General features: G+C 41.1%; 1 protein-coding gene across 1 annotated transcript; it reads left to right on the top strand.

Annotated features, from left to right (window-relative positions):
• Positions 1-441: 441 nt before the first annotated feature.
• Positions 442-13,142, top strand: EIF2S3 (eukaryotic translation initiation factor 2 subunit gamma). The gene is made up of 12 exons (XM_033147242.1): positions 442-596; positions 2,307-2,370; positions 2,763-2,890; positions 3,006-3,127; positions 4,605-4,699; positions 4,977-5,135; positions 6,872-7,006; positions 10,332-10,426; positions 11,038-11,182; positions 11,857-12,026; positions 12,164-12,336; positions 12,658-13,142. The coding sequence occupies exons 1-12, from the start codon at positions 528-530 to the stop codon at positions 12,719-12,721; spliced, it is 1,419 nt and encodes a 472-aa protein (XP_033003133.1). The 5' UTR covers positions 442-527; the 3' UTR covers positions 12,722-13,142.
• Positions 13,143-13,604: the final 462 nt, after the last annotated feature.

Below are 13,604 nucleotides of genomic sequence, written 5' to 3'. Positions count from 1 at the left end.
ATTACCATCAATAAAAAGTATAAGTAAAAAAAGTAGGATTTCCTCTTGCTTGTATTTAGCTGCACTGCAACAGAATGTTGAACGTTCTCAGAAAACCTACGTAAGATCCTTCAAAGGCGGCTCTTAAAACGGAACCGCGCTGAACCAACCATTCCAGTCCCTTCCTTCTTATTCAGTCACAACCCGCAACACCCCCCGCCCCGCGCCCTTCTCTACATTCCGGCCCCGCCCACTGGGCTTGGGAACGCGGAGCCGCGACGCCCTATGGCAGTCACGCCTTTCCTCACAAGTGCCGGTTGCATCAGCCAGGCCCGGGGTCCTACCAGGGCTGCCCTCCTCCATGCCTGAGCCAACCCCGAAGCCCCTTGAAACCAGTCTCCGGGCTAGAAAGAGGCGGCGGGGAGAATTTGTGTTCCTGTGCCTTTGTTGGCGTCGCCTGGGCCGGGGGGCGACGGCAATAGAACCGTTGTGTTCTGTGGCGAGGGGTCAGGCAGTTTCATAAGCCTCCTAACTTCCTTTCAGGCAAGATGGCGGGGGACGAGGCGGGAGTGACTCTGGGGCAGCCGCACCTCTCCCGGCAGGACCTGAGTACCTTGGTGAGAAGAGGGTCTCGAAGGGCAGGGGGGGGTTTCGTGGGCTCGCGGGGCGCAGCGTCCCACGAGGCGGCGGCGGCGGACTGGCCGTTGCCCGGGAACCCCCTGCGAAGCCCAGGGGCAGCGAGTGGGAAGGGAGCTGGTGGGCTTTGCCGACTCCCCTTCCGTCCCAGCGGGGACAGGCACTCCTCGTGGTTGGGCTGGAAGAGGGAGCCATTTGGAGAAGGTGGATGCCAAAAGCTTCGGCGGGAAGGGCGGTGGGCTCTGGGAATCCTGCTCTGGGGGATCTGTTGCACGTCCGCACGCTTCATTCCTCTGGAGGGACAGCTTCGCTTCGTCATTTGAGTGCGAGTCCCAAGCACAGTGCCTGGATGTAGTTGAAATTCAGCGTTTAGAAGCCTGCCACAGCTAAATGAGTTTTCTGATGCATCCACAGTTTGGGGTGTCACCTCTCTTGCCATAGCATAACTAAAAGCAGGGTAGATAGAAATCATCGGAGGGGTATGTTGATGGAGACTTGATCCTTACTTATATGTGGGTACATTTGGGTATGAAGTCATATTCCTACTATCTGCCACCTACCTGCTTATGTGGAGAGAAGCAAGATGGCAATAGTCAAAACGTGCAAAAAGCAGAGGGTGTAGCTTTTGCTCAGTGGCGTGCTTTAATATCATTTGGTATCTTGTGTAATGCAACGTGCCATAAGTTTGATTGCAAATGGGTTGGATCTTGACATGGCAATGGATTGTGCTGCTTGACTACACTTTGAGTTTGTCAGCACAGTATGTTATCTTACCTTCAACTGTAGTTGGAAACTACAAATCTCAATTTACACCAAGGGAGATTTTGATGCAGTGGCTCCAAAGCCACTACTGTTCCATCCCAAAACGCCTTGCTTCTGGCTGCTTCACAGGCAGCAGCTGATGGGAACACTGCCGGGGTAGGTACAGTAGTATCCTTCCAGCTGGATGTAGTGACAAAGCCTTCCACATCAGAGTCCCCAGAGTGTCACCTTTACTTCATCCTAACTCTCTCCAGCAGCACAGGGGTTAGCATTACTGTGTGTTAACAAGTAGCCTAGGACAACTGACCCATTTCTCAGCCTGAGTTTTTAACCTACGAAATAGGGATAAATACCATCACATGAAGACAGTAATAATAAAGCATGCAGAACACTTTGTGCTGTAGACAGGCTGCATAATTAATGAGAGAATTTACAACATGAACATTTGACAAATATTGCAAGTTAAGTATGAATGATTTAGCATTGTACATCCAAACTTGTATCACATTTTAAAATTATGCCAACAGCATTTGTAAAAATCAGGTTTAAAAATCCAGGTGTGTCCCCCCCCCCCAGTTAATTACAGGTGGCAGTCCAAATCCATTTATATCGAGCTTGGCTGTTGATTAAAATGAGATGTTGGAACAGTGTTTTCTGCAAAATTGTTTATTTCATTCATAATAGCTTAACATGCCCTTAGATCTTCATAGACAAGGAATAAATATAAACTCAATCAAATAAATTATTTAGTGCTGAACTATCTTGTTAATCTTTGTTTTGAATGCCTTTATGTTCACTATTGCAAACACTTTACTGTTTCTTCCCTCTGTATTCTGAAAGAGAAAACTAATATAAGCAATTGCAGGTTTTTTAGCAAATGTATTTGTTAACAAAGTCTTTGGAAGTAATAGAATATTTCTTTCCTGCAGGATGTAACTAAGTTGACACCTCTGTCACCAGAAGTCATCAGTAGGCAAGCTACAATTAATATAGGTAAGTTAAAACAAATTTAACTGGAAGAGGTTGAAATATATTAATAGCATAGCTTCTTGAGCCTGTGGGTCTCTGTGTGAACTGAGGTGTCCGTAAAAATGCTAAGAGAGTTGAGGTCTTCCAGATTAAAGTATCGATCCAGCACAGATTTAGGTGTACTTAAGACCCATTGAGTTGAATAGGAATTAAGTGCTTTAAACCTGTGATCTATTATAAACAAATTTATTATAAACAAATTTACTCACCTTCTCACAAATGGAGGAATCTATTGGTTTGGATACATAGGGATAACTGGAGAAACTAGCACTTCTAAGGTATATGCAGAAAGTGATGTATTTTTACTCTGTAGAGAATTTTTGTGAAATTGACAAACATTTGTTTTTAAAATCCAGGTACAATTGGCCATGTAGCTCATGGAAAGTCAACAGTAGTAAAAGCTATTTCTGGAGTTCATACTGTCAGATTCAAAAATGAACTGGAGAGAAATATCACTATCAAGCTGGGCTATGCCAATGCTAAGGTACGTCACTACCATACATCTAACAAATTGCCTGTTTTGGTTTGAAGCCATGCTCTTACTGTTCTTCAGTGCAAAGTCAGTAAATTAAACCTTCATTTTCACTTTTTCTCTGCAGATTTACAAACTTGATGATCCAAGTTGTTCTCGACCAGAATGTTACCGATCGTGTGGGAGCAGTACACCTGACGAATTCCCAACAGATATTTCTGGGACCAAAGGGAATTTTAAACTAGTCAGGTAACATGAAAAGCTCAACATAAATTATTTAGCATTGGCCCATAGTTTGTTGTGGTTTTTGCTGTGTGACGCGGGTGACACTGTGGTCTAAACCACAGAACCTAGGCCTTGCTGATCAGAAGGTCAGCAGTTCGAATCCCCACAACAGGGTGAACTCCCGTTGTTCAGTCCCAGCTCCTGCCCACCTAGCAGTTTGAAAGCACATCAAAGTGCAAGTAGATAAATAGGTACTGCTCTGGCGGGAAGGTAAACAGCATTTCTGTGCACTGCTCTGGTTCTCCAGAAGCAGCTTAGTCATGCTGGCCACCCAGAAGCTGTCTTTGGACAAATGCTGGCTCCCTCAGCCTATAGAGCGAGATGAGTGTCACAACCCCAGAGTCATCTGCGACTGGACCTATCATTCAGGGGTACCTTTACCTATGTGCATATATGGAATTCAAACTTAAAATACCTGGTTTTTTATTTATTTACCTGTATTGATTAAGTCTGCAACCAGTATTGGTCTTGACAGCAGAAGAAGACTAATGAGCTCTCCTAAGAGCAGTGCTACATGTTCAACTGCCTATATGGCAAGAACTTTGAAACGCTGAAGATTGTCTCTAGAATCTGTCCCAACAGATAAGGAAGCTAGAAGAGGCTTGAGGTGCTTTCTTGCTCCATGTCATTCCTGTGTTTTTGGGAAGGGGGAAACTGTTACCAGATTTGCCTATGGCAGGCATGGCCAAACTTAGCCCTCCAGCTGTTTTGGGACTACAACTCTCATCATCCCTAGCTAACAGGACCAGTGGTCAGGGATGATGGGAACTGTAGTCCCCAGACAGCTGGACGGCCAAGTTTGGCCATGCCTTTGCTAGAAGAAAGAAGCTGTTGGCTGTTTGGGTTTTCTCCTATTACAGTTGTGTGATACTTTGCCTTAGCATGTTTGGGGGGGGGAGGAAGTAGGGCAAATTAGTTTCACAATAAATGGAAGGAGAAAGCCCAGCAAACCAGTAACTGCCTTTCTCTATCAAATCCCTGATTTGCCAAGGGTGAGTCTGATGACAGTTCCTTCCTTTCCATGTCTCTCCAGCTTTCCCTGTCTGAATAGGTAGTTTCTGCAGAGCTGAGTTGCTTGCTGCATAAGAAGTTTAACTTTGGGTTATTTGGAAACCTGTTACATATCTCAGATGATTAAGGCTCCAAACTAAGCACATTTATTAGGGAGTAAGCACCATTAAACATAGTGTGACTTCGTTTCAAGTACATTTTAAGAACTAAGAGGAATGTATCTGCTTTTAAATCTATACAGTGCAAAAGTTGTCACTTTTAATTCTTCAGTTGCTTCGAGAAGCATATATTATTGAAACTATCCAACTTCTGCATATTTGCTTTAATGTGTGGTTATTGCATATTCGTAAACCTTCAATTATTTTAATTAGAGTAATTATTATTTTGCTTCAGAATAATGCTGCTTATTTTGCTCTTCCTTGCATAATAGGCATGTCTCTTTCGTGGATTGTCCTGGCCATGATATCTTGATGGCTACTATGTTAAACGGAGCAGCTGTCATGGATGCAGCTCTGCTGTTAATAGGTAACTATTGGAGTGGAGAAATTTGACATAGTATTGATACAGTACTTGTGCTTTTTAATAGCTGTTTAATATTTTCACTGTTGATTAATCCAGTTCTGTAATCATATTTAAGATGCATTGAATTCTGTATGTTTTCAGTGCTGGATGTTTAGATTGTTCCTGTCTAGGAACTGCGACCCGCAGAAATAATATGATGAGATATCATTGTGATCTTTCATTAAGGAAAGTGACCATACTCTAATAGAATACATAATTATTTGTTCCTTTGTCTTTCCAGCTGGCAATGAGTCATGTCCTCAGCCGCAGACCTCAGAACACTTAGCTGCTATAGAAATCATGAAACTGAAACACATTCTGATTCTACAGAATAAGATTGATTTGGTAAAAGAAAGCCAAGCCAAGGAGCAGTATGAGCAAATTCTAGCTTTTGTACAAGGTAGGTTTCTAGAACAAAACCAGTCACTGCCAAGTAGTTTATTACAAGCAAACACTTACCATAAATTCTGAGTTCAGCAGTTAACCGTGTTTTAAAAAATCACTTTGTGTATTAATCTATAAGTAAAATTCTGTAAAAGGTTTTAGAAAATAAGCATGGAAAAACCTTGGCTCAGTCCTTGAGCAGATGGGATGCAGGGACTCCCCTCTTGAATGCTAAGTAATGGGTACGGTAAGGGGCCCATCTAGTATGTTTGTGCAGTACAAGAGAGGCTTAAGTGCAAAGTGCTTGAATTTTAGAGAGCTTTCTCTCTTGCAGTTCTAAGTGGCTTGGGTGACCATTGGCATTGTGTGTCAGTATATAGTCACTACACCAGAGATTTAGAATGGCAGTTTGATTTTGGCACTACTGTGTGTACATCTGGAGCTGGTGTTGGTGAAAATGTCGAAATTAGTCCCTTTTGGCTTCTTCCATGTGCGAGTGGAAGGCACATTTTACAACCATAGGCTCTTGTGTCATTGGGTTTTTTTTTTACCTGCCTCAGTCACACAGGTTCCCATGGTTCCTTTCCTAGTTTCAAATATTTCAAAACATTCTGTTGGGTGAAACACTTGGATGTATTTATTATTCTGTGTCTGAAAAATTGCTTCAAATAGTCTCTCCCAAAAAGAAAATTCAGTAATCTTGAACATATGAAATATGTGTCTCTTAGAAGTCCTCAGATTATGGTAATCTGTGTGGATAATCACAAATAAAAAGGAAAGGGGCCCCTGACAGGACTGGCAAGCCGGGAGTGAATGCTATTTCAAGCTGGACTGAATTAGAAGGGAGTTGAGTTAAATTCAAAATGGAATAATGATTCTTAGTTGGTGGTATTCTTTTGCAAAATCATCCCAACGCTCAATTCTCACCATGTTCACTCAAAAATAAGCGACATTGATTTTAACCAGGATTTGTAAACAAATAGAAATACTAAGCATTATATCCTTTCTGTACCCACATCCAGACATGATTTCCAAAACAATTGTATTTTCAGATTCAAAGGCCAAACCTTGACTAAAGCACAATTGATTTGATAATATTGTTGCACCTAAGGGGTAGTATTATGATTACCTTTTCTTTTCTTTTCTTTTCTTTACTAAAGTCTCACATTTTAAAATTAAATTCTCACTTTCTAGATAACAATCTGCTTTCTCTCCCAGTGGAATTATTTTTTTTCTTTTTAGTAGCAGACCTCATGTTGCAAATTGCTTTTAAAAGGCTGTTTCATTTAAAAAGTAATTTGCCACATGGTGTGAGAAGCTCTTGTTCAGAAAAGGAAGGAAGAAGAGACCAAAGTTTCTTTGGCCACTAGTTTGTTTGGATCTTGGACATTCATTCTGAAACACCTGGTTTCTAAGGGTTCGAACTCTTGCAGATTGGGATGATTTTACTATGAGCCAGGGGTTGTTGTTGTTGTTGTTGTTTTAAAATTTAGATTGACTATTCTGCTTCTACAAACTCAAAACTGTATGGACTGTTTGCTGATGAATATCACTGCTGAATATATAGCTAAATCATATACACATTGAAGAGCAAGCTTTAGTTTTTGGTGTGGGTGTATTCGCCCAACAGTTCTGTGTTGTTTTGTAGACTATAAAAAAAAATAGGCAGAAAGCTTACTTGTGATGTAGCTAACCTTTGAACAAGTCACATAATAACTGGTGCTTTTAATACATTATTATCCGTGAAAATAGGTACTGTTGCAGAAGGAGCTCCAATTATTCCAATCTCGGCGCAGCTGAAATACAACATTGAAGTTGTTTGCGAGTACATAGTAAAGAAAATTCCAGTGCCGTTAAGAGACTTCACATCAGAACCAAGGCTTATTGGTATGTCCGCTTCAGACCTGTCCTTTTATATATTAACTTTCACCCCCTTGCTTACAACATTGGATAAACAATATTTAGAGTTAAATAAGATTTAGAATGCGGTTGTAAAGCGTATGTAGTGCAAGTACTCAGACTTAATATCTGAAGAATAAATAATATGTAAAAAAAAAAAAAAAAACTAAAGTAACCATGCTAGTTCATGATGGATTTTTAAAAAACCTTCCCAAACCCACAACTGAGTACAGTGGTACCCTGCAAGACGAATGCCTCGCACAACGAAAAACTCGCAAAACGAAAGGGTTTTGCGAGTTTTTAGTTGACTCGTGAGACGAATTCGTCTATGGCTGCTTTTCGCAAGACGAATTCGTCTGGCGAGGTACCACTGTAAGCCGGCACCGGACTGCGCCGCGCCGCGTTTTAATGCTGCAGCGAGCAAACAGCAGCGCTGCTGTTTGCCCGCTGCAGCCTTAAAACGCGACGCGGTCGGGTGCCGGTCGGAAGGGGTGTCGGCCGATCGCGCCTGCCATCTTGGGTGGACATGCGCAGTCGACCCAAGATGGCGGGCGCGATCGGCTGGCACCCTTTCCGACCGGAGCCGCGCTGCGTTTTAAAGCTGCAGCAGGTGAACAGCAGCGCTGCTGTTCGCCTGCTGCAGCTTTAAAACACGGTGCGGCGCCATAGCTGTAAAGTCTTACCTTTTGGCTCTGGTCGGAAGGGGTGCCGTCCGATCGCGTCCGCCATCTTGGGTCGACTGCGCATGTCCAGACATGCGCAGTCGAACCAAGATGGCGGACGGCACCCCTTCCGACCGGAGCCAAAAGGTAATACTTTACACCTACGGTATGGTGCCGTGTTTTAAAGCTGCAGCGGGCGAACAGCAGCGCTGCTGTTCACTCGCTGCAGCCTTAAAACGCGTCAGGGCTCCGGTGCCGGTCGGAAGGGCGCGATCGGATGGCGCCCCTTGCAACCGGCACCCCCGGACTTTTTTCCCCATAGGAACGCATTAATTAAATTATGGGGAACGGTGTCTCGCAAGACGAAATTTCCGCAAGACAAAAAGTCTTGCGGAACAAATTAATTTCGTCTTGCGAGGCACCACTGTAATAGCTTTTTGGAGGCCTATCAAAATGTCACAAAAGAGGTGATCCTTTGAATTCTCTGGAACTCTTCATCAGGCAAGATGTTACACACAGCAGGGATGGAGGGGGATGAAGGAGGAACATACGGTAGGCGGAATTTTGCAGCCATAAAGTCCGCTTGTAGGCTCCATTCCAAGATGGAGGTTACAAGCTGAATAAAATTGGTAGATGCTGCAAATAATAGAGATTCTGAGCTGCTCCCTCTTGTTTATGCAGAGCCTGCATAAACTAGGAATGTAAAATGGCCAAAAGATCTGACCTGTATCTGTATCTTTGAAAAGCAATCCGGTTTGTTTTGGAGTTGCTTTGTCTCTCTAGTTTGGCTAGTTATTCAAGACTAAATAGGATTTGCTAAAAATGAAGCTTTGTTTCTCATGCATTCTATATATATATGTATATAGGCTTTTAAGTTTTTCTTTTTGTAGAAGTAGGTGAAAATTTTCATGTAAAGAAGCCCCTTCTGAGTGGACTAAGCCTGCCAGATTGTAGACAGAAGCATTTTTGGGAAGTTTTGTGCAGGGTGCTTGTTAAAGTTCATTTTTTTAATTAAACAGTATTAACTTTTACATTTTCCACCAAAATTGTATGCAATTTGCAAGCATCTTTACCCTGTGTGAGGGGTTGAAGCCTGCCACATTTCAGAATGATAGCTGCATGGGGTGGACACCATAGGAATCTTAAGGGGGCTGTGGATGGTGATGGAAAAAAGTATGGATCGCCAGGAAATACTGGTGTGGGGTAAATGTCACCCCCAGCAAGGACCCTGTTATGTCAAGGGGTGGGGGACTGCTGCCCTTCTTGGATTTGTGGAGATACAGTGGAGATCTCTCCATTGACTTGTATAGGGGAAGGCAGAGATACATGTGACAAATCCATTCCCCAGATCACTGTGATTCAAATCTAGACCCATCTCCCTGCTCTGTACCTCATCCCTTCTGGGCATGTCCCTACTTAGCTTGGTTTCATTTCTCAGAAGAGAGAAGAGAAACAGGTGTGTGTTTTTTGAATAGCAGAGGCCACAGAGCTACTCGGAAGCTTAAAGGTGCCCTTTATCTGATTTGAGATGCCTTGCTCACAGCTTATTCCAACCCAGAAATGGGAGAATCTTCCCCAAATCATTCCGGTTCATCTTGTAATTGGATATGCACAGACCTGGAGCATACTCCTAGTATATACCATGTTTAATGGTATGACTACAAGCATATTTACTGGGAAGTAAATCCTGATTCTGATGGATGAGTTTAGGACTACAACCTACAGTATGGTGCAAGTAGAGATTCATCATTTTTAGAGGATACCATTAAATATTGAAGTCATGAACCACAGAGCTATTCAGGCTTACACAGGGCAAATACTAACCCAGTGAAATGTTTCTTGTCCTTTAGCAGTTGGCCTCCACAAACTCATTTTGCACCTTCTCTGAGATGAAAAGTTTGATCTGAAGCCTGAAAAAAATGAAGTCCCCTTTGGCTAATTAACTCAGGAACACAATTCTTTGTATCCTGGATTCAGCCACTCAGTTTCATTTATCAGACATATGTACATAAGCATGTGATCTACCGGAGAAGTACTGTGTTCCTAGAGTTCCTAGGCACAGGTGTCTTTTTTTGAGTCTTTGCTGTGGCTTTTGCAGACTTCTGAAGTCACTTCTACATAATCCATTACAGCACTATCAAGATGTTGTGATGATAAGCAAGTATTTCTGTCTTAAACATATAAATGCACTCTGGGTTGTAATTTAGATTGGCTCCAAAGGTTTTCTTCTTTCTCTTGATAGATTCCACCCCATATCCAACGATTTGTAAAATTTGTGTTCAGTTTTATCTGTCTAGTCTTTCAAATGATACAACTTCAACTAATCAGTTTAAAGATTGAAAGATCTAGGTTTAATTGATAGCGGGGGGGGGGTTGCTTTGCTTGAAGCAGTCCATGAGAGTTCCATTATACTTTCATCTGAACAGTACATTGTAATAACAGGTAGGCATTAAAGGGCCCTTGAAATATTTTATTGTGTGTTAAGTCTGTCTGCTGACTTGTAAAAATTGCACTATAAGTTTTGTGTGCTTGCCACAGTCACATGGGAACAGCATTACATATATACTTTAGTCAGCAAGAAAATTTTGTTGGGAGTAAAAGATTGACACAGGCATTCACTGAATGTATCTGATTTAGATGTGTCTTTTCAGTTATTAGATCTTTTGATGTCAACAAGCCTGGATGTGAAGTAGATGACCTGAAAGGAGGTGTAGCAGGTGGTAGTATTCTAAAAGGTGTATTAAAGGTAATGCCATTCTTATTTCACTGCTGCTTCCCCAGATGCTGCATGGCAAGCCACAGAACCTGCATTTATGCCAAGGATGAAATAAACATTGTTTAAAATGGTATCCTGATAGCACTTATAACCAGGATCCAAAAAGGTTTTTTTAATATGAGCCCCAAGACTTAGATGTGACATGTTATTTTTTTTAAAATAAATCCTTGGAACAATAGGTTTTAATATTAAATCACAAACTTTTCATGGTGCTCCATTTTGTTTCAGATGGAGTTTGTCATGAGCCATAGAAGGGCTTGATGAAAAGACCAAAATCTTTCTTGGGGTACTGAAACTAGTTTCTTTCAACCAAGCCTCGTGTCTTCACATCCCTATTTTAAAAACCCTAATTCTCTCCTTGGTTTTGCCCGTATAAATATTTCTCTCTCAAAAAACAAAAATTTTATATAGAAGAAAGGTTAATTTTATGATACTATAGATACAAAGTCTGTAACTTGATACAACTATGAGCAACCCTTCAGGTTTTTTTAATTATTATTTCTAAACTAGGTAACTGGCATCTTACTGGCATAGAACACCTTTATTTTCTTTTCATATTCTGTCTTTTATTGTGTTTATAGGTAGGCCAGGAGCTTGAGGTAAGACCTGGCATTGTATCGAAGGACAGTGAAGGAAAACTTATGTGCAAGCCCATCTTTTCCAAAATTGTATCACTCTTTGCAGAACACAATGATCTGCAGTATGCTGTGCCTGGAGGGCTTATTGGTAAGTTATATTTGATATTTATGCCACACCTATTTAAGAGTCGCAGGAAGCGTAACATAAATTAAGAGTGCATCTATAAACGGACATAACTGTTCCAACATCTTAATTAAGAGAGATTTCTTAACAGGATTATTCCAAGAACTTCTCTAACACAAATTGTGTAGGAATGTGCTGGGTGGTGGTAGCTATGTACATTCATAGCACATATATTTAGTTGCATAGCCAATATTTGAATGATGCAGTTAACTTGTAGAATATGCATGTAGAAGATGCTTTACAGAATGTAGAATTGTGGGCAAGAAGTGTACTTTTGTTTTTTGCCCGTTCACTAATAGCTGTGCCTCTTGGCTGAGAGGGGAGAAAACTATTACTATAGCACTTTAGTTGTTCTGCCCTTTATGTGATTTGAAGAGGCTGATTTCTCTTCAGTGTTGGTGTTTCACTGTCAACAGTGCATGTAGCACTCTCACTTTCTCTCTGGAGAGAGTGTGCTTGAAGAGACAACTTGGGAGTCCCTCATCTGAAATTTAGATGTTATGACACATTTGATATTGGATAAAATATCCAATTCTGAAGAGGAATTTAATTATATATGCGGTTTAGCCAGCATGGCAAATTTTGAGAATCTATCGGTCACATAGCTTTTGATGTAAGTTAAGCGTTTTTGTTGTTAGGTGTTGGCACCAAGATTGATCCAACTTTGTGCCGAGCTGATCGAATGGTGGGGCAAGTTCTTGGTGCAGTTGGAGCTCTACCTGAAATCTTCACAGAACTTGAAATTTCCTACTTCTTGCTGAGGCGACTGTTAGGTGTCCGCACTGAAGGAGACAAGAAAGCAGCAAAGGTCAGTTATTAGGCACTTTCCATGTAAAAATACTGGGAAGAATTGAAATTCTTCATCTTTCAGTACTTGAAAAGGGTGTGTATATACTTCAAATGATAAAAGAGTTGTATCTGATTTTCCTTTACCACTTATTTCAGGTGCAAAAACTATCCAAAAATGAAGTTCTAATGGTAAACATAGGATCACTGTCTACTGGAGGACGAGTCAGTGCAGTGAAAGCTGATCTGGGCAAAATAGTCCTAACAAATCCTGTGTGCACCGAAGTAGGAGAAAAAATTGCCCTTAGTCGAAGAGTTGAGAAGCATTGGCGGTAAGTTGGTTTGAAATAATAAAATGTCAAAATGATATCCCTAGATGAGTGGGTTATTGCCCATTAGTAGTTCTAATATATGAGAACCGGAGCAAAGGTTGCAAAATGTAAGGCAGGATTGAGCCTCTCCACTACAGGCAGCATTCATGAAAGCATCAGCTATTGACAAAAGTGTGTCTTCATTAATTGCTTTGTTCATAAACTACAAGCCATCATACCATTCTATGACACACTTTGTCCAGAATAACTTTTTTAAAATATGTATTTACAGCTTTTAAAATGCAACTTCCAGTAATTGTCAGCTTTTTCTCTGTTTTGCAGTTTAATTGGCTGGGGACAAATTAGAAGAGGAGTGACAATCAAGCCCACAATAGATGACGACTGAATAGCTGAAATGCATTGCTTCACTTTGTAAAAGCTGAAGTGTTTCCATACACCTGAGAGTGCATTTTCAGAGTGGAAGCTGTTGTACAATGTCCACATTATACTGAAAATCAAGCCTCTTAACTGAAATTCTAGTTGGTATCTGCAATAAATGTGTAAAAGAAATTGGCAAAGACGGATTTCATTATCCTCACAGCAAAACTAAACTTGACTCATGTTTAATTTATGTCAGTTTGTCTGAGACTCTTTGGGGCTGGCTTACCTAACTTTAAACAATGTAACACAATACCCCACAATCTGTTTTGAAATAAAAAATATTGCTTATTTTTTCATTTAATTCTTACAAGTCTTTGAGTAGCAAAAAGCTGAAAAGATTGTTGAACTAGTGGAAAAAATAATAATAAACACTCCTTGGAAGATCAGTCCCCTTTCTTGCCCTATTGTTTAGCTTTCAGGCTTCTAGCAAATATTTTCTTTCTGCAAGTCACTGTATTTTTTCTGTTTATAGTTGAGATCACTAAGAATTACTGATTTTACTTACTTTGTAGATGTTTCTGAAACCACAAGGATATAAAATATTGTTCACATGGAATGCGAGACAGTTCTCACACTTTAAATGTTTGCTTTTAATAATGGTCAAAGCAGATTCTCTAAAAAGAAGAAACTTAATTGCAGTCCTATGAGTTTTAGAAAAGTGACTGTATATGTGATCCATATGCCCTTGGAACAATACAGTGGTACCTATAGTTGCGGACTTAATCCATTTTAGGGTGCCGTTTGCACCCCGAAAAGTTTGCAACTAGAGTGCCTCTTCTGCCCACGTGCACAGCGCAATCGAGCGCATCTGCGCGCGTGCGGCCGACAGACCTGGAAGTAAACACTTT

This window comes from Lacerta agilis, chromosome 4, assembly GCF_009819535.1.
Source record: "Lacerta agilis isolate rLacAgi1 chromosome 4, rLacAgi1.pri, whole genome shotgun sequence".
Lineage (NCBI taxonomy): Eukaryota > Metazoa > Chordata > Lepidosauria > Squamata > Lacertidae > Lacerta > Lacerta agilis.
Note: the sequence above shows the minus strand (reverse complement) of the source record. Positions and strands in the feature narration are given on the sequence as shown.

Excerpts from the sequence above, each read along its gene's own strand:
- EIF2S3 (XM_033147242.1), top strand. The coding sequence starts at position 528 with ATGGCGGGGGACGAGGCGGGAGTGACTCTGGGGCAGCCGCACCTCTCC. Across the intron at positions 5,136-6,871 it reads AATTCTAGCTTTTGTACAAG|GTACTGTTGCAGAAGGAGCT; the intron begins GTAGGTTTCTAG and ends CCGTGAAAATAG. Across the intron at positions 11,183-11,856 it reads TGTGCCTGGAGGGCTTATTG|GTGTTGGCACCAAGATTGAT; the intron begins GTAAGTTATATT and ends TTTTGTTGTTAG.